General features: G+C 39.0%; 2 protein-coding genes across 3 annotated transcripts in view; both read left to right on the forward strand.

Annotated features, from left to right (window-relative positions):
* Positions 1-11,003, forward strand: part of tdp1 (tyrosyl-DNA phosphodiesterase 1) — a 65,139-nt gene extending 54,136 nt beyond the window's left edge. Inside the window, exon 16 of one of the 2 annotated variants that reach the window (XM_079832945.1) lies at positions 10,202-11,003. In XM_079832945.1, the coding sequence (XP_079689071.1) occupies positions 10,202-10,275 (74 nt within the window). In that variant the 3' untranslated portion in view covers positions 10,276-11,003. The remainder of the gene's footprint in view (positions 1-10,201) is intronic. The other variant, XM_079832946.1, reaches the window with a different exon arrangement.
* Positions 11,004-14,658: 3,655 nt separating this feature from the next.
* kcnk13a (potassium channel, subfamily K, member 13a) lies at positions 14,659-17,484 on the forward strand (the record flags this gene model as incomplete). The annotated part of the gene is made up of 2 exons (XM_079832641.1): positions 14,659-14,989; positions 16,583-17,484. The coding sequence occupies 2 exons, from the start codon at positions 14,659-14,661 to the stop codon at positions 17,482-17,484; spliced, it is 1,233 nt and encodes a 410-aa protein (XP_079688767.1).
* Between the last annotated feature and the right edge of the window lie 2,669 nt (positions 17,485-20,153).

Below are 20,153 nucleotides of genomic sequence, written 5' to 3' on the forward strand. Positions count from 1 at the left end.
CACACAATGGCGGAAGAAGTCCTAATATGGGCAGAGCACAATCTGAGCTCGCTGAGAGCGACTCATGTGCTAGGCATTCTGAATTTGGGTCCGGACATGCTGTCCAGGGGCAAAGTGTCCCCTGCAGAGTGGTCTCTTCACCCACATGCAATTCAGACAATTTGGGGCAGGTTTGGAGAGGCAAAAGTGGATATTTTCGCCTCACAAGACAATGTTCAATGCCGAATATATTTCTCCAAGCACAAGGATGCGTTGGCCCACGAATGGCCCAACCTTCCTCTTTATGCTTTTCCCCCAATCTCAATGTTACCTCAGGTCATAGAGAGGATCAGGGAGAGCAAATGCGCTCTGCTTTTAATAGCCCCGCTTTGGAGAAATCAACCTTGGTTCTCACTACTGAGTCAGATCTGGCATCCCCGTCCCGATCTATGGGCGCTTCATGTCTGGCCCATCAACGGGTACATGAGAACCTCTCTGAAAATGTATTGAATACTATAACAGAAGCTAGAGCCCCCGCGACCAGGCGGCTCTATTCAGGCAAATGGTCAGTCTTTTCGGACTGGTGTAAAGCGCGAAGTCTGACCCCACATGATTGTGAAGTGTCAGAAGTGCTTAAATTTTTACAAGACTTTCTGGACGCGGGTCGTTCCCCCTCCACGCTCAAAGTTTATGTGGCTGCTATAGCAGCGTATCACATTCAAGTGAACGGACTGTCACTAGGAAAGAACAATCTCATTGTTCGCTTCCTTAAAGGGGCTAGAAGGCTTCACCCACCTCGCCCCCCTTCAGTCCCTATATGGGACCTGTCCACGGTCCTGGATGCCATGAAGAGCTCTGCATTTGAGCCTCTGCATTCGGTGAGCTTAAAGCTCCTGTCACTAAAGACCGCTTTTCTGCTGGCGATCGCGTCAGTTAAGCGAGTGGGTGATCTGCACGCGCTCTCTGTGAGTGCCTCGTGTCTGGAATTTGGGCCAAACGACTCCAAAGTCGTCCTCAAACCAAGACATGGATATGTACCTAAAGTGCTTTCAACTCCGTTCAGAGCACAGGTCATTTCACTCTCAGCACTTTCATCACCGATAGATGAAGAAGATGCTAATTTGCTCTAGCCTGAATGCCAGCCGAACTTAGCCCCGCCCACAACATTTTTACTCGGGCAGTTCGGTCTGGACTTGATCCATAGAGAAGTAATTATGCCCGAACAGAAACTGTTCGGACCAATGAAATTGTCAGGGCGGGCTTTAGACGATGATGGACAGATGATCAACAGTAACGTAATCATCCACGTCACCAAAGGCGCTTGGGTTGAGTTTGTTCTAATCCTAAACGGAGAACTTGTTCGTATATGCATTCACCTTTACTATTTCTCTCAGAAATGATGATCGTGTTGGTAAGTACTCTGTGTATCCTTAAATTCTTTTTTTACAACACCGGCAAAGATCGTTTACAATCTTTTTCTTCTAACGTTAGGTTACTTATTCCAGCGTGCGTGCAGGTACAGGGTTGCCAAGTTTTTACAACAAAATCCGCCCAATTGCTAACGTTCCTCAAAACTAGCCAAAAACAAGCCCAATAGCTTTCCAGGGGGTGTTCTCCGGGAAAAAAGGCATTTGGGGGGTAAAATATGTGTTATGTTGGCAGGGCTGGCAGCTAAAAATTGCATTCCTGGGTCTGTATATCACATAATTGGGGTCGCTTCAACCCGCGGACATGGCAACACAGTGCAGTTGAGTTCTGTTGACATTTGATAACTAACGTTATGCGTCGCTCCGTTGCTCTGATTGGTTGTAGGTCTATCCAATTGAGGTCTTTCCTGGTTTGGTTGAAACATGCCCCATAATCACAGCCCAACGGAGCAGTATCAGACTCATATTTTGACTAGAATTGAGTATGACGACGTCAGGCTAAATTTGCTCTGTCCTGTCAGAGCGTTGAGAATATACATAGAGCGTTCCGCTGCTTACAGGCAAACTGAACAGCTCTTTGTATGCTTTGGCGGCCGCACCCGAGGGTGCGCGGTTACAAAGCAGACCTTGTCACGTTATCTTGTCATGCTATCTCACTGGCCTATGAGTCTAAAGATCTCAGCTGCCCTTTAGGCATCAAAGCCCATTCTACTAGAGGCTATAGGTTGCTGCAGTTGCAGCGGCACAGCCAATCAGCACGCAGCTGCTTCCTGTTGAGAGTTGTGCAGCTGCACTGCGTGTAAAAGGTATTTTTGGATAAAAATTTGCTTCAACATCTCGAGGAAAGGAATTTCCCCCATAAGCGTTTAGCAAATGCAATACTCGTTCCCTCATCTTAGGGAACTGAGGTTACGTTAGTAACCGAAGCGTTCATTCTGATCATCAGGAGCAGTTTTCATGTTTCAGTAACAGTTCATGATGTAGGCTATTGTGTATTGTGTATATTGTCACCTATACCTTATGTTAATTGTCATCTATCCGCATACCAAAATGTATCAATGAACAGCCAGCAATTTAATGTAAATAAGTGTTTTGGTCAGGAGTCAATTATATGACACTTCAGTAAAACTGCATTGTTTTGAATGACAGCATAATTGCAGACGAGCCCAAAATATAGCCTGCATGACATGCTGATGACACTAAATGAACTCACTATTATCTGCTGTGTAATTAATAATGTTTTGTGGCTGAGACTACATTGTGTGCATGTACATTGATTCAACGCCAGGAAGCTTACAGGGACATTTCACCATTTTTGCTTTTAACGCATGCAGCTTTGTGCTGCTGTCTGGTGTGAAAACAGTTAATCTGGTGTGAAAACTTTTAAAATGGTGTTATTTTATATATGAAATAGAATCGCAATATTTTAGAATATTAGGATAGTTGTATTTTTAATTATTAATAAGGACTTGTATTTATGCAATTATTGTGTAATGAAAAATATGTTTCAGTCCAAATCCAGTTCTGGGGGAAGCACAGTATGTCCTTTCATATTTATCTCTGAGATTTTTTTTTTACCCATCTCAAGCTCTTAGGAAAGGTGCAAGAAATGCCATTCCTTTGTTGGAAGTGCCATGATATTTAACCATGACTTGCGGGGCAAACTTAAAATGATAGATTCTGAATTATGGTATTAAGGACAGCAGTTTTGCTGTGAAAAATAAACCACCTGATGTTGTCATGGCACCTGTTGCTGAAAATAGAGCTTATTGTACAGACCGAACATGTGATTGTCTGTCTTTTTTCTTTCTATTTAAATTTTTTCTCTCTCTCTTTTGAGATTGCTTATATGATTATTTAATTTTATTTCTGTGTGTCAACTGACACGCCACTGATTACGTCAGGAATCACTAGTCGTTATGTCAGTCTTTGTCAAAGACCGTTTGAATGTTCGACCCTATAATTGCAGAGAAAATCCACCGATCATTAGTGCCACATTTTTTTTAGTAAATGAAAAAAAGAGTGCTATGGGCCCTGCCAGTGACACGTCAGTTTGACGACCTTTAATCATGGTGAGAAAATGGAGGCAGCAATTGATGGTACTATTGAAACCAATGGTGTCATCAGTTTATGAACTGAGGCAGAAGCCCTCTGCGGTTTCCATGGCAGCATAGGTCTTTTGATAACAGGCTTCAGCGATAAAGTGGAATGAGTGGGCGTGGCCTACAGATCTAGAGGAAAAATGGGCGTTCTTCTCTGTATGTTAAGTGAGCTGGGTTTCTGCACTGATTATGATGTGTCAGTGTGGTTGTGATGGTTTTTATTAGCAGTACGTAATGTATTCGCACTTAGTTCAGTTAATATTTTTTAGGCTATTTTTAGAATATTACTCTACCATACTTTTTTGTTTGTGTATAGAATATACACAATCATTCAAAGGTTTGAGGTCATTAAGAGGTGTTTTAAAAAAAATAAATTAATACTTTTATTCGGAAAAGATGCAGTGAAGACATTTATAATGGAACAAAAGATTTATATTTCAAATAAATGCTGTTCTTTCAATTAATCAAATTATCCTGACAAAATGCAGTCCAACTATTTTCAACATAAATAATAAATGTTTTTTTGAGCAACAAATAAGCATATATTATAATTTCTTATCGACCCCAAAAATTTGAACTGTAGTGTATACTGTGCACAATATGACCGTATTGTATATGTAATTATGTTTTTAACAAATTTTTTTTACTGAATGTTTTATCAGGCTCCCAAACATTTTCATACAAAATTGGGTCGTTTGTTTGTCTGGCTATCACCAGACCAAGCTCAATTTAAGATTGAACATTGGTCTGGGGAGACTTCTATGTATTTTCTACTGCACAAGAGGCGTGATAAACGAGCGTAATTCAAATGACTCTGTACGCAATTGGATAGTCCTTCAACCAATCAGACCACAAGAGGCGTGATCATCAATCCATCGCTTCTCTACCCGTCATCGTGTTAAACCCGCCAGGTGGATAAGCCAGTCTGTGATTGGTTCCGCAAAAGTGTAACAGAAGCAGTAGAAATGAATGTACAGGTTTCCAGACTGAGTTGTAGGGCGAAATCAAATCGCCGGCAGATCAGGCTGGGTTTACCCAAATAAATATTCACCCAATATTACCTAAAAAAATATAAAAAATTGGCAAAACCCCTGCTTAAACAGCCTGCAAGTACCATAGGCCCATTGGTGGCAATTGCTTTGCTGGTTTACAGGCTTGACAGGCAGCTGGTCTGGTCTTCCAGCTTAACCAACTGAAATCTGCACAACCCCTTTGAAACCAACTAACAGTCCAGCCTGACCATTGTGGGAGAGCAGCAAACCACTGGTTTAAGCGTTTTTGTTCAGCAGGGATATCAAAATGCATTTAAATGTATTACTGTCTGAATGAACTTTGATTTGTTTCCCATTTCATCTAATAGAAAATACATTATGTGCATTTTAGTATTCTGAAATGATGCATGTAGAGGATAGAACTGTACCCACGAGTCTCCAGTCTCACTTTTGAAGGGTCACGGCCAGGACAGACAGCACTCATTGAAAGCTCAGAAAGTTATTTCCACCAAGGACTTTCGCAGCATCTCGCCTCTGCTCTTAATAGAGGCACTTCATTTTCTACTAATGATTGCTTATCCAATCGATACGCATTGGTGTAATATCCAGTTTCTCACTGGATCTGTTCCAATGTCATTGGTTTACATAACTGTGCCTGTAATAGTTAACTCTAATGGAGTCACACAAGCATTTTCTCCCAAAGCATTACGATTGTGCTCTGTACAGCAGACTACATAATGCCCAGGCCAGAAGGCCATTTAAGACCTATAATTAAAGCTTTTAGGAAGCAGACAGATAACCCTTGGCTTTACAAAGCAAATGTGCAAATGCAAACATGGTAACAGCTCTTCCATATCTGACGTTTCTCAGACAAAAAGGAAATGCATGAAAATGTTTAACCGAGGTAAAGATATTTTCTTTTGCACTTGATTCCATTTTTGCCTAGCCATTCGCTGGGAAATGATCTTGCATTAAGTGTTATTTCTGTTAGATGCTGCACTTGCCAGGTCACGAGCATGCGGTTGAATTAATAGTTGTTTGTAATGAATCATTTTGAATGCAAAATGATGTCCGGGTCATATTTAACCCAAAAAAATCAACTGAAATAAATATATTTAGGCCTATTTTAGGACCTTTTTTTTTGCCATTATTTTCATTACAGTCAAGTACATTTCCTCCTCAGTATTGTATTGTAATGCAAAAAATATTCTCATTTAAAATAATATATTATTTAAAATGTGTATTATTATCATAGTTAGTTTAAATAAAAAAAACTGTATTACATTAATCTTTGTTATACAGGATTGAAATCAGAAAAATTTGCTTTTTTTTGTTCTTTGAGAGGAATCTGCCATTTTAAACGAGTAAACTTCTTAATTATAAAGTGCTCACTCCATTCTTATTGTAAGTTTTTGCCTAAAATAAGTTTTTAAAGTATGACTTCTCTTATAGGTTGCAGGTGATATGTTTCTTTAATTGGAGCAACCGTCATGCTGTAGTGCCACAGTTCATTTCGTCTCAGCCCCTGCCGTCAACACCTGTGATATTAATACAGACTGAACCCTGTGGCAGATTTAAACTCATACCTCTAAAAATACCTGCACCTCCAAATTTAAAGACAAACTTGATACATTTATTTTTCTGTCTCGACTGCTGCTTCTTTGCTCTGATGATGAGAGAAGATTGGTTTCATTTTTCTGAAAATCATCTCAGAATTTCTCATCTCCCTCTGCTCTTTAAACAGGCTTACTCTCAGCTCACGACTAAAGAGCAAAGTAAATGTGAAGCCATTGTAAGTAGAATGGACAGCTGCACAGTCGCTACTTGAGTCTCGTTCTTGAAGTCAGTGAGGAGACTCTAGAGTGATGCTTTAGATCCTCTCATGTGCATTATAGGAATAGTTCACCCAAAAATGAAAATTTAGTCATCCACTTACCCTCGTCTTTTAGACTGAATTTAAAAGAAATTTATAGCAGAATGTCCAAGCGGCAAATTTCCATATCGTGAATAGGGTTTATACTGGATAACTATTCCATCCAAAAATCTGAGGTTGTTCTTTAGGAACACTTTTTAATGTTAAAGGTCAGATCAGTTAAGAAGCATGTCGTGCTTGTTTATTTTCACTGATTATCATTTTGGTAAATTGCAAGCCATTTTTAAGCACTTATTCTGCTGAAAAGACAAACCGTAAATGGTTATGATTAGTTTTGCTTCACTTCCTCTTCACGTATATTGGTGCTGTTCCAGGCAACAATTAAGCCTTGATGTGAATGTTTGTGTAGCCCTACTGCTGTTTGTTCCTGTCATTATTGAAAGTCCTAGAAATGATTGTCATTTAAATAATTTACTGGTTCTTGCTCATACTTTAAGTTATGGGTTTGTTCAAAACCCTTTTTGCACCCTGCACCATTTTGTCATGTAGACACAAATGATACCTCAGGTCTCGCAGCTTGTTGAGGAGAGATGTTTGTCTTTTTTATGCTCATTAGAAAAACGTACCTGTGGCAAAATATTACATTGCACTTTTCGCAACAGTTTCAAAGTGAAATGTCGAGTGAGTGCCGCTAAAAGCATGTTCAGTTGTACCCGAAACAGATAATTGTGAATCTGGCAATGTTTTATGTTGGTGTACTTATCACAGCAGTTCTAAATTGAAATGTCCACGGCGCTAAAAGGTTAATGCTCCAACATGTTTTAAAATAAAGTACCACATACACTAAACCCTAAACCTGCCTGCAGAGGCAGCCGTTGCAAATTGGAGACCCGTTTCAAACAAACAGTTGGAGGCCACTATCAAGCATTACAATCACGACTGAAAACAAAATCAACAGTCAGTCTTCGTCACACTCTCAGCCCCTTGGCGAGCACCTTGGACAGCATAATGACCAGGACATGAGAGCAAAGACATTCAAATTAGAGAACTGGGATTATATAAGCGATGTAATACAATATGAATATGAATAGGCTACAGCAAGAGGAATTGTTTTACACATCGACTACTCCGATATTGATGTTTAGAATTCGTTGGTAACGGAGTGCTGCAAAAGCTCTGACAAGTTTTTTGTTTTGTTTTTTACATCTGGGCAAGTGCAGACAGTCTTTCTTGCAGCATGGTGGCCCGCAGCTATGATTTAATCAACTGCAGGCCTGATACATAAACATTTTTTTGGTAGTTTTAGCCCGACGCAGTTATCATTTTCACGTCCACCGCCACGTTGTTTAAATAGAAAATACGCTCGCGCCCATCTGTTCCCCAAGGGCATGCTGGTCTGACGCATGTGTTCAGGCGCATTGTTGCCGTGTTGCCGTGTTGCTATTTTGAGGCAAATGAAAACGACTGTGGCATTGACCAACAAAAACCTGGTCTAAAGTCAATAGCGCAGTATTTTATTAGTTATTTAAAGGGTGCGTTAGTACCCTATAGGCGGGTACACAACGCGCATACACTCTGCTTATTACACACATAGAAAGCAGCACCACAAAATAAAAAGATTCCTCTCTGGAGAAGCGTTCAGTCTTTCTGCTCGCAAATTCCGCCATGTAAATAGCGAATCCGCCATGGTACAAACGCAACAGGCTTTTAATGGGAATGGGAGATGAGACTCTGATTGGTTTATAGCACGTTACGCCCAAAACACACCCATTACTCATTAAGAGACTACGTACAACCCTTTTGGACCCATGCGCCTGGCGTGCCGACCGTTTTTCAGTCGTTAAACTAGCAAAAGTGCACCTGTGCCAGAATCGCTTGAATCACAACCGCGCCAGAGGGCGCACGTGAATCACAACAGCGATCCTGAGGAGTTGAAGAAAAGATAGCCGCAAATGTGGAACTTCATCGCTGAGGAAGCACGCAGATAACTGTGGTAACAAACCAAGCACAAGCAGTTCTATCGAACAGTATTTTTTTATGTTTCCTGAGTTTGGTCTCTTAATAACACTGTCTTAGTACATTAAGCCACGTTAAGCGTTTTCTTATAATGGTTTTCTATGGGAGGAAAATGCTTAACGTGTAATTAAACGCAACGTTCATATTCTGGGCTCATCTGATTTTTTTGTACATAGTATATTTTTTTAGTATTATGTTTACTGAGTTTGGTCTCTTAATAACAGTGTCTACATTAAGCCACATTAAGCGTTTTTCACGTTAAGCGTTTTAGAATGTCCCGGCTGAAGTGGTCGTGTAATAACTAATGTAGTCTGGCAATAATATTTTTTGTAAGTGTGTCTATAATGTGATATGCTGAACTGATTTTATTGCGGGTTCAGGTTGGGTGTCGGTTCTATTTTAAGCGAGTCGGGTCGGGTGGGGATTTTATTTAGTTCTGTTGTCGGAAAACGGGTCGGATGCGGTTTTAAGCACTGCGGGTGCGGGTTTACAAAATCAGACCCGTGCAGGACTGGACTCTGACCTGCGCCATGCGCTTCAGACCATGCTCTCAGATCGTTAAAATCGGGCCCATAGTCTTAAGCGAGTGAGTCATTCAGTCAATCATACGATTCCTTCAAAACACAGACTTATTCAGTTGCTTGGAGACACACAATGGCTCCATTGTGGATTTGTTGTGAAATAGAGCAAAATCAGTAGGCTATCACATTTGCAATCATGCTGATATTCGGGAAAACGGCACTATCTCCTGTTATAAATATTAAAAACAAGAACTCATACAGGGACAATTCTGTATTAATAATACTTTTTTTTTTTATAGCGCCTTTAAATGTACATCTCAAGGCAGATGGAGACCCGTGAAACGGGTAAAACACAGCAAATGCCGTTACTGTTAACAAAAGCAAATGTGACAAAAAAACATGCCATTTTAGCTTGATTCAACAAGTCTTTGAGCTCTTTTGGCGTGACTTGTACCTGTACGCTCCACATCGCAAATACACAATTCTGTACCAGCGGAGCTACCGAGCGAATTCAGTATGTCAAAAAAGCCAAATATATGGAGCTGGTTATGTGATGTGATCTCCAAAATGTATTCATTTACAAATCATGCACTATGGTAAAAAGTGTTTTGAGATCATAACATTGTGCAAGCCAAGGAGCCATCTGTAAGCATCCAACATTTCATATACTGTATATACAAGCTTTGTGAAGATCTGACTATTGTATGCCCCTGCATTTCACCCAATTATCTGTGAGAACTCCTTTGAGATGAGTGACTCAGAGTCAGTTAAAAAAAAAAGTATGCATGTCATAAACGTCTAATGTTCTCATATCATGGGTATTTTATCTAAGCTGTTTAACAATGAACCATTTTTTATAATTTGCCACATTTTGTTTCATTAGCTTTTTAGAGCCTTTTTAACTGCTGTGTTGTTTTTGTGATTGAATCCAGTTGTCAGCTGGTTACCATGGATACTGCGGTTCTACCGTCTTTTCTAGAAGTCTATATGCTATAATTCATTATGAAGTAAACCACACAGTGTGTGCACAATCCTTCATATCGATACAGTCCACACACTAGAGTAGTTATGCCACAGGTAAGTATACGTCAAGGGAGATCCCCTTCGAGGGAGAGGTCAGAACCTTCTCTTCCATGCCAGGAATCTTTGTTGGCCGAGAGCAAATACGTAATTCTGCATCGTCTGACTCAAAGCATCATGAACTCTGCATGGAGCAGGTCAGACTTTGAGATTTCAGGGTTTCCAATAATGTATGCTGATGCATTTCAATTGTGTTTTCTTCTCCCTGCAGATCAGCCTTGGATCTGGAATATTCCATACACTCAAGCCCCAGACACTCATGGAAATGTATGGGTGCCTTCTTGAGCAGGTCAAGCCGCTGGAATCACCTGCAAAAGACAGCATTAATATGGAAATCAGACCCATCAGCTTCTCACCCTGCTCTCTGATTTCTCAGTCTGCCATTTAATGACACCCTTTAACCTTTGACAGCAATGGTAGATAGATATATGTCATGATAGTGTGCATCGTTAATGCTGTATTTTAATCTTGTTTTGTTGTTACAGACACCGTATAGATGTTTAGTTATGCCTTTATCATAAACATTGTGTAAAAAGGCCAAATAAATGACATTTTACATCCAGAAAAACTATGCAATGAATAAATTATTCACTAGCAGTGTCAGAAAGATGTATGTGCCAGTGAGTTGAAGTAATGTATGTTGAAAATGGCAAACAAATAATGTTTTTATTCAGTGAAACAACCATCATCAGTGGCTTTGACTCAGTCATCTTTAAACCTCAATTCAGAAACATCAGAAGCAGGTAATGGGTACCATTTATAAAAATACAAGAAGCTATTTTTCACATCCATTTTCAGCCAGATTTGTTGTAAAGCAGCTGGAGTTCAGATGAAATGGCGAAAACATCTCAAATTGGCCTTTTTTAAAACTTTGATTATGGACATGTCCTCTAAAATGAATTCTGGGGGAGGGCCAAGGGCGGATTGACTTTTTCATTCCCGGCTACAGTGAAGCAGCAATATATTTAGAAGGACTGTGCTCCCCTGGCATCAGTGATAAATTGAATGTGTTCAAAATACAGAACAATTGGTGCTGTTTCTTACTTATCCTGAAATTGTCATGTTGCCTAGCAACATTGGAATTTAGCTCTACATTGATACAGGAATTCCCTGTGGCCCCCCATCATTTTTGTTCATCCTATAATTAACAAATATTGTGATTCTGCATTATTTTAAGGTTAACTTAGACCTTTGCTCCAGCACGTCTGTACAGAAAAGTTACACCAGTATGTTGCTTGTAGAGTTTCTATTGTACATTGTAATGACAATGAAATATTCCATTTTTGGGGGGGACTGAATTATGCATCTCTTGCACGGCCATCTGTGACATTTGTTGGAACCGTTTAGACTTTGATCAGATAAATATTAGAGAGCTCTCCTCCATTCTAAAAAGATCTTCTAGTATTGATCTCGGATCATTAGAATAATACCTAACATAGCTGAAAGAATGAAGATCATTATATTTTTATTATTCGAATAAGTGACTACTCTGTTAACTATTCCAATTACATCCCTGCCATTACTAATAAGTGTCGCCATTATGCCAAACGAATAGATTTTCTAGCCTAATTGTTTTAGACATTTTTCCAGTTGTTTCACTGACTGTTCCAAAGGTGATCGTATGAATGCAGTTCTCCTCAAGTTCACACATTTGTCCTATCAGGGTTAACCACAGATGTAGTTCATTAAATTAATTATGGTCCGGTTCCAACATTTTACAAATCAGTCTACACTTCACAGGAGCATTTTACATTTTCGTGTAGCCTATTCATTTAGGATTTTTTGAGTCCGATCACTGATCAAGTTGCATGCACAATCACGCTACAGATGTCTTGTGTTTTGTGGTACTTGTGTGTAATAGGATTGAATAGACACAAAGGCATCATGTGGCAAGCTGTTTTTACATTTACGCTTTGAAACTAACTAGTGTCTAGATTTATGTAATGCTCCGACAAGTGTATATTACACTTGTCTATTACACAAGTGTATATTACACTTGTCACTCGCACCTATTCCATTTTTACTAGTGACTATTGATGGTTCAAATACTTTACGCGTCAGTTTGCCTTTGATGCAAGATAAACGAAATGGTGCTGTGTGTGAGAAGACAGAAGTAATTTTTCGCTGGAATAATCAAAACATTTGTGCCTGTGACGAGGATAAGTGGAAATTGGAATGTGAGAAGATGGAAAAACATTTTTTGTCTTCATATATGGTAAGTCAATCGTTTCTGGAGCATTCTGTTTGCGTTTCTACTTTTTCACTAATGGTTTGACCTTGGAACACTAAACTATTTGCACTTTTGTTTAGTCCTGAGCAAACGCAGTAATATTGTTTCACGTTATAGGCAAAAGTTATCATACATTATTCTTAAAGAGATAGTTCACCCAAAAATGAAAATTCTGTCATCATTTACTCACCCTCAAGTTTCTTTGTTCTGCTGAACACAAAAGAAGATATTTTAAAGAATGTTTGTAACCAAGCAGATAGAGCAACCATTGACTACCATAGTAGGGAAAAAAATTCTATGGTAGTCAATGGTTGCTCTCTGCTTTGTTACAAACATTCTATAAAATATCTTCTTTTGTGTTCAGCAGAACAAAGAAACCCATACACGTTTGGGACAACTTGAGGGTGAGTAAATGATGACAGAATTTTTATTTTTGGGTGAACTATACCTTTAACCTGTTTTGGAAACAGTTTTGTTATTGGGGGGGGGGGGGTATTTATTTATTTATTAATTTGTAGTTTCAGGCTGGATCATCTGATGTAGATCCAGTATTAACATAATGAATACGCTTAATTTTACAAGTAACGTAATCAGGCTTATGGCAAGGAATTCAATGACTGAGCAATTTTATTTTGGCAATAATTAGAATTCTAGCATTATTTTTCAGGCATCTTTTCTGAAGTAACAGGAAACATGACGTTACTATGATCACATGCTAGTTGTTATAGTACTTTTGTAGTGTTTACAAAAATGCTATATATAGTCACTACTGTTTTCTCTCTCTCTCTCTCTCTCTCTCTCTCTCTCTCTCTCTCTCTCTCTGTGTGTAAGTTGCTTTCAGTTAAAACAGCTCAAACATGCATTTTAGTCTAGAATAGGCTTAAATCTAGTCTGTGAAACCAGGGGTATGTAGGGGAGTGCGGGGCTCAACCTAACGTGGGGTTAGTTGTAACACTCATGGTTTAAAACTTTTCACACATGCCAAGATGACGAAACTTTGTGTATTTACTAGTTGCCATATCAGCATTATTTAGAGAAAAAATTGTGCCAAAATTTAAAAAGTCTTCGGAAGATATCACTGAATATTTATTTAACTTTATTTTTCATCTGTTTTTTGTGTTTATTTAAAATAAATCTGATATTATTTTAATCTTATATCTGTTATTTAACAGTTAATATGGTTATGTAATGCTGATCTAACCAGCAGAAGACACAAGCTAGGGTTAAATCCCAGTTGCGCAGGTGGGGTGCGTTGTAAGACTGGGTTACAATGAGCCCCTATTTGAACTACACTTTTTTATATATTTATATATATATTTAATATATATTCTTTTGAGAAACCATGAGAAAAGAGTCAATGTTCAGAAATTATTCATTATTATTATGTTTTTAACTATGCTGTATTTAGCTATATGTTTGTTTTCAAACTACATTTTTTAAATATATTTTTAATGATTAAAAAATGCCATTTTTTTATTTTAAAAAGTTAATAATTGTATTTTATTGACAAAAAAGTTTAGTTTGTCTTGGGTGTTTTTATTATTATTATTATATCAGGTAACATTTTAAGCTGTCATTTGATCATGTTACAATGTGCCCCTCACAATTTACCCCACCTATGGGGCATGTTGTCACACTTCACTTCCATTCTTTCGGGGTAAATCAAGAAAAAAAAGTATACACCGCATTAATGAAACAAAACCACATAATTGTACTAGACGTGTGAAATTAATTTGGGGAAAAAAATACATAGGCTACTCTGAACCCCGAGTGGATTTACACAAACTGAGACCATCAAAAACTCTCCCCTATAGCAAGGGGAAAAAAACAGAAGTAGATGTGTTGATTTTAAAATGTAATTGTTAAATGGCTTGCCATATGCGTCGAGGCTCCGAGAGTTTCGTGCAATCACATGGAACGTGTATTTCTTGCGAGGTTTGTCTATTGAACTTGAGGCACGTCGTGAATATCTCCAGAGTTCTTCTGAGTTCAGCCTGTTTAAACTGGTGTTGAAGGCTTACTAAAGTAGACGTTCTACTTTAAACGCACGTATTTTAATCCAGTATAGCCTATTAAGATGATTTTTATAACTCACATGCAGCCACTTGATGGACGTGCAGCGGCTGAAGTGGACTGAAACAAGGTAAACGAAACATGCTTTTCAATGAGACCCAGCGGGATGCATCACATGAGATGAGCTGAACTACCAGATCCACCCACAATCTCATCTATCAGGATTTCAGCTGGCACTAAATCCATTCTCAGAGGATGGTATGAGCATCTCTCATCATCATCATTGCTCGTATGCAGTACATTTGGTGTACATGCAGCCCAAGAATAATGGAAAACGAAGAAGTTTCTTACAGTTGCATGCACACCAACGTTAAATGTAAGATGTGGAGACTTTATTGCCAGTCCTGTCCAGCAGTAGTCACATAATGGCATGTAGAGGCGCGTGCTGTTGTGGTCCTGTGAATGAAGATAATGCCAGGTTCATAATGTTGCTGCTCCTCATCATCCTCTACCTCCTGTGCGGAGCCGCGGTGTTTTCAGCCCTGGAGCATCCCAAGGAGAAACAGGCGAAGGAAAGGTGGGCTCAGAGGTTTGATCTTTTCAGCCACAAGTACAACCTCAACAAAAGTGATCTGGAGAAGTTCTTGAGACATTATGAAGAGGCGAACCTGGCAGGAATACGGGTGGACACCCTCAGACCACGCTGGGATTTTACTGGAGCCTTTTATTTTGTCGGTACTGTCGTTTCCACCATCGGTAAGAATGACAAAAGCATGAAATATACCCTGACTAATGAGGAAATATTCGTAAATGTATGTTGTTTTGGATATATTAATATAGCCAAATTCACAACATGGTTTATATTAACCATTTAGCAACATTAATAAATAGTAGCCATGATAATAGATCATTTGAAATCATCATAATAATAGTGTGTGTGTGTATATCACTTTTTAATCCAGGGAATATTTATTATAGCCTAAAGTCTTGCCAGAAAAATAAAAACAGTTAATTTAGGATATGGTCACCTTATGCCAAAAATCTGTCTTAAATAGTCCCTGTCTATTGTAAATTAAACGATAAATGTTTTATTGACTAATGCAAGTCAACCACAGAAATTGTGGTCACAGTTTACATTAGTGTTTATGTAGGCTACATTTATTTATTTGTGGAGATACTTGCAAATACAATTCAATATTTTTTTATATATTTAAAAATGAATACATTGAATTTGTGAAGTTATGAAGCGTAATTTCGGGAGGAGTACGGCCATGTAATCTTCTAAATAATAACAAGGTATAAAAAAACAGCAGCTTCCCTGTTCTCGTTGCATCCCTCCTCCTCCCCTGCTCCTCCTTTTTGTACAATTTTCCTGTTGTAGGGGGGTAATCGGAGCTCGGGTATAATATCCCCTCTATATCATCTTATCACTAAGATTATATGGGCACACAAACTCGTGAAAGTTTAAATATATATTAAACATGCATGAACACACATGCCTGAGCAGCAGGAGCGCTATTAAACAATTGTTGCAGGTCACTTTGTCTGCATGTGGCTATACGTTGTAAAGTTATTTGTTTATATAGACTACAATTGATATCTATTATAAAGAAGTTAATATTAGCTGAATTTTGCAGCTTTTGAAAACTTTGCTTCTGGTACAATTTCAGACCTGACACAACAAGAATTAAGATTTATAAAGGATGTTATATGAAGTCGGTCGAAAACATTTCCCCCTCCCTTTTACATTTCCTTTTCTCTTCTTACTATTCAAAGTTGGCAAATATTGACATTGAGATCTTCCCTAACTTAATAACATGCTGTGTATATGCATTGAAAGCTACAGGTAATGCAATAAAAGATGTGTTTACACAATTGCCCGGTTCCCCCTTGCCTGTATTCCTCACTAATTCCTGGAAAATTTCCCAAAGGGAACCCACAACCTCACAATTTCCAAATGACGAAGACCTTTGTAGCTTATTGTCTTGCTATTTGCCACATGGAGGTCATCTAACGGTTGCTGCTTGGTTTTGTTTCATTTTATTTCTCAGTGATCAAATTACTGAAGCACCTGAGCTGAGGATGTGAGTGTGCTTGTCCTTCTCAATGGTGGCTTTTATGTGATGGAGAAAACATCTAGAATAATAATGCAATCCACTTGTTATTTGCATTTCAATCAGCGTGACAAGGGAAAGATGGGAGATGTTTCAGGATCTGTCACCAATAGCAAAACATTCTTCTCTTTGAGGAAGAAGAAAATAATTTGCGGCTATTCAGCTCAATTAACAATATTGTTTATTCGTTTATATATGGGTGTAAATTAACATTTCTTCCTCTCATTTCCCACAGGGTTTGGAATGACCACACCTGCCACAATCGGGGGCAAAATCTTCCTGATCTTTTATGGCCTCATTGGCTGTGCAGCCACCATTTTATTTTTCAACCTTTTCTTGGAAAGAATAATAACCGTGTTGGCTTTTGTGCTCAAATCCTGCCATGAAGTCCAACGGCGACGCAAAGGAGTTTTACCTCACAACGGCAGACAAGACTCGAGCAATGCAAGGTCAAATCGTGAAGACAGTCTTGCAGGATGGAAGCCCTCAGTGTATTGTGTGATGGTGATTCTTTGTGTGGCGGCAACGATCATTTCTTGTTGTGCTTCGGCCATGTACTCCTCAGTCGAGGGATGGGGATACTTGGACTCACTGTACTTCTGCTTTGTGGCATTCAGCACCATTGGTTTCGGGGATATGGTCAGCAGCCAGCGGGCCAGATACGAGAACCAGACCATCTACCGAATCGTCAATTTTTTCTTCATTTTAATGGGTGTTTGCTGCATTTACTCGCTATTCAACGTCATTTCCATCGTTATCAAACAGGTGCTCAACTGGCTCCTGAAAAAGCTTAGGATGCCATGCCGTCACTGCCCCGGGAGGTCTCTCCGGCCCCGTAGGAATGCAGTCATGCCGGGCAATCTCCGAACACGTGTTCGCAACATATCCATAGACACGGATGCAGTGAATGACAGCGAGACGGATGGACGCAGAATGTCTGGAGAGATGATCTCCATGAGAGACTTCCTGGTGGCTAATAAGGTCAACTTGGCGATCATGCAGAAACAACTGTCCGAGACTGCCAACGGCCATCCCCGGCCATGTGGGTCAACAAACAGGCACAATGGATTCTCTGGAGGGGTCGGAGCCCTGGGCATCATGAATAACAGGCTTGCAGAAACCAGTGCGGACAGATAAATATTACCTTTACAAACAAACTATCATAATGACTTTATGAAAAAGCCAGATTGCACTGCCCATAGTTTAGATATACTATTACTTTTATAATACAGATGTAGGCTTGTTCACATAGTCTCTTATATGTGTTGAATGCTGTAGCTGAAATATCCATTGCTGCTCTAAAGGTAAAGAAAATGGAGAACTGAAGCTCAGGTCTGTTTCTCAGATTGAGGTGCTGGGAGAGGCTTTGCTGCACCATCTTTTGATTTTTTTCGGCCAAACTAGCACTTTGTATGCCAAAATAAAAATGCACAGATGCCATGCTGGTAGATCTACAGTGGGGTCTACCAAGTCTACACTCTAAAAAATGCTGGGTTTGTTTTAACCCAGCGATTGGGTTGTTTTAAGCAAACATTTAACCCATCCGCTGGGTTAAAACGACTTATTCACTAGGTTAAAACAACCCATTCACTCACTGGGTTAAAACAACCCAATTGCTGGGTTAGTACATTTTCAAACCAACTTGGGTTGTTTTTAACCCAGCATTTTTACATTAAATCTATAAAGTCTGAGACCACTAGTGTGAACATATATTTTGCATTCTTTTTCATAAACAAATGTATGTTTGATTATGAGCATAAGAGCATTTTGTTTCATTGGACATTTGACCATCTGTACTGCATCGAAAGTCACATGATCAAGGTCACAAATTTACTAATTTGATTACTGACCTTGAAATAGTCCTGAATATTAATTACAACATGCCATTCAAAAGTTTGGGCTCAGTATTTTTTTATTATTATTATTATTATTATTTTGAAAATAAATCAATACTTTGTTCAGCAAGGATGCATTAAAACATAGTAAAGGCATTTATGTTATAACAAAATATTTTAAATATTTTAATAAATGCTGTTCTTTTGAGTTGCCGTTTGATCAAAAAAATCCTGAGAATAATGTATCACGGTTTCCACAAAACCGTTTTCATAATTTATAATAATATAATAAGCAAATTAGAATAGTAATTTGTGACGGAAGATTGCTGAATATTGTTTTTTTTAATCAAATAAATGCAGCCTTGGTGAGCATAAGTGCAAATCTTACTGACCCTATGGTTATATGCATACAATATATTTTAAGTGTGGTCTCAGACTTTTGGACATCTCTTTCTGTCTTTGATAGCTTCTGAATAGAGCATTTCTTTTTAAGGTCTGCTGAACCAAGTGATAAGGTGATGCAAATTACATTCATCCACCACCAGTAGCTTACTATCCTCTTCACTGTGCATGTATGTTGATCTAGCCTGGTCCTACCAGACTCTTGTACATTTCATTTGCACTCTCCATTGACAAGCGTTTACTTCCTTGAAGGCGGGTACTCTGTTGAAGTTTAAAACTATTGGATCTGCCATAACCAATCGCTAACGTTTGGTCGTGACGTATGTAATCTCAAACTAGCGCACAACATCAACGATACTGTTCTCAGCCACTCCCTCTGTTCGCTGATTGGACCGGTTAAAATTTGACCGGAGAAATCCAGAGAATATACTGCAATCCCAGATGAAGAGGAAAGTGAAAATTGAGCGGAAGTACGTAGGAGGGCGGAGCCAGGCTAATGTTGATATGGGCATGAGGAATAAGGTGCGCCAGTTAGGCGTACTGGCGTAGCGTGTGTAAGGCCCCGGGTTAAAAAAATAACAGGGGCTTGGGCCAAAAATGCAACTGCACATTTAAACTAAATCTAGTAATAAAGTAAAAATGAAGTGTGTCGATTGCGGCATTCAATTTTGATCATGTTGCATCACACTTTTTACCGAGTTGCGCACTATAACCAATCACACGACTCTGTTGAGTTTATGAATGCAACAGCCAATCAGAGGCGTTAAGATTGCTTGCTGAACCACTGGAGTTTTGTTCAGTGCACGAGCTGAACTCTGAATTCTGCACTCTCGCGAATACTCTCATTGTAAACTGATAAGCAGAAACATATTTGGTGATTGTGCTCTTGAGAGCATCGAAACTAGTAATATACCTAAATACGTTTTTCTATTTACAATGTATTTTTGCAGCATCATCTCAATCGATTAGGAGAACTTTGTGAGATTGCGATGAATTGAGATGAGTGACAGTTTAGTCATTATAAAGGGGGCGCTTTTATGCACGCGTTCTAGGTGATAATTCATTCAGATTTTGAATAAAACGTATGTTTTGCTGCATTAGGTAAGGCATTGGTTAGGCTATTTATTATTTGAACTGGTTGCCATGCCAAATCACACATTCTTGCCTGTTCAAATTATTAGTGGTTTGTGAGCATAACCACTTTAAAAACAAGAGCGTTTATGCTGGGATGTGTAGGATGTTGATAGATTATCACGAAATGGTTACGTGTGTTTTAAGGAGGAATCGCATCTGGTTCACCCTCCGCCTATGCATCTGCTTCATGATGTTGTACTGCAGATACTTCAGCTGTATTAAATTCATGACTCAAGCGCCTATTGATCGCTTGCCTTGAACTTGCTTATCAGGTATTTTGGATGAACTGAAACGTATCAGAAGTGCACAGAATAAAACGAACAATGTCGTTACGACCTGTTATGTGTGCAATGCTAAAGTGGGTATGATGCAGGACATCAGATCATTTTCTCCAGCACTTTGTATCTTGAACTTTGAAACCGGCTTTCTTTATTT

Source organism: Gobio gobio (assembly GCF_949357685.1).
Source record: "Gobio gobio genome assembly, chromosome: 13".
NCBI classification, from domain to species: domain Eukaryota; kingdom Metazoa; phylum Chordata; class Actinopteri; order Cypriniformes; family Gobionidae; genus Gobio; species Gobio gobio.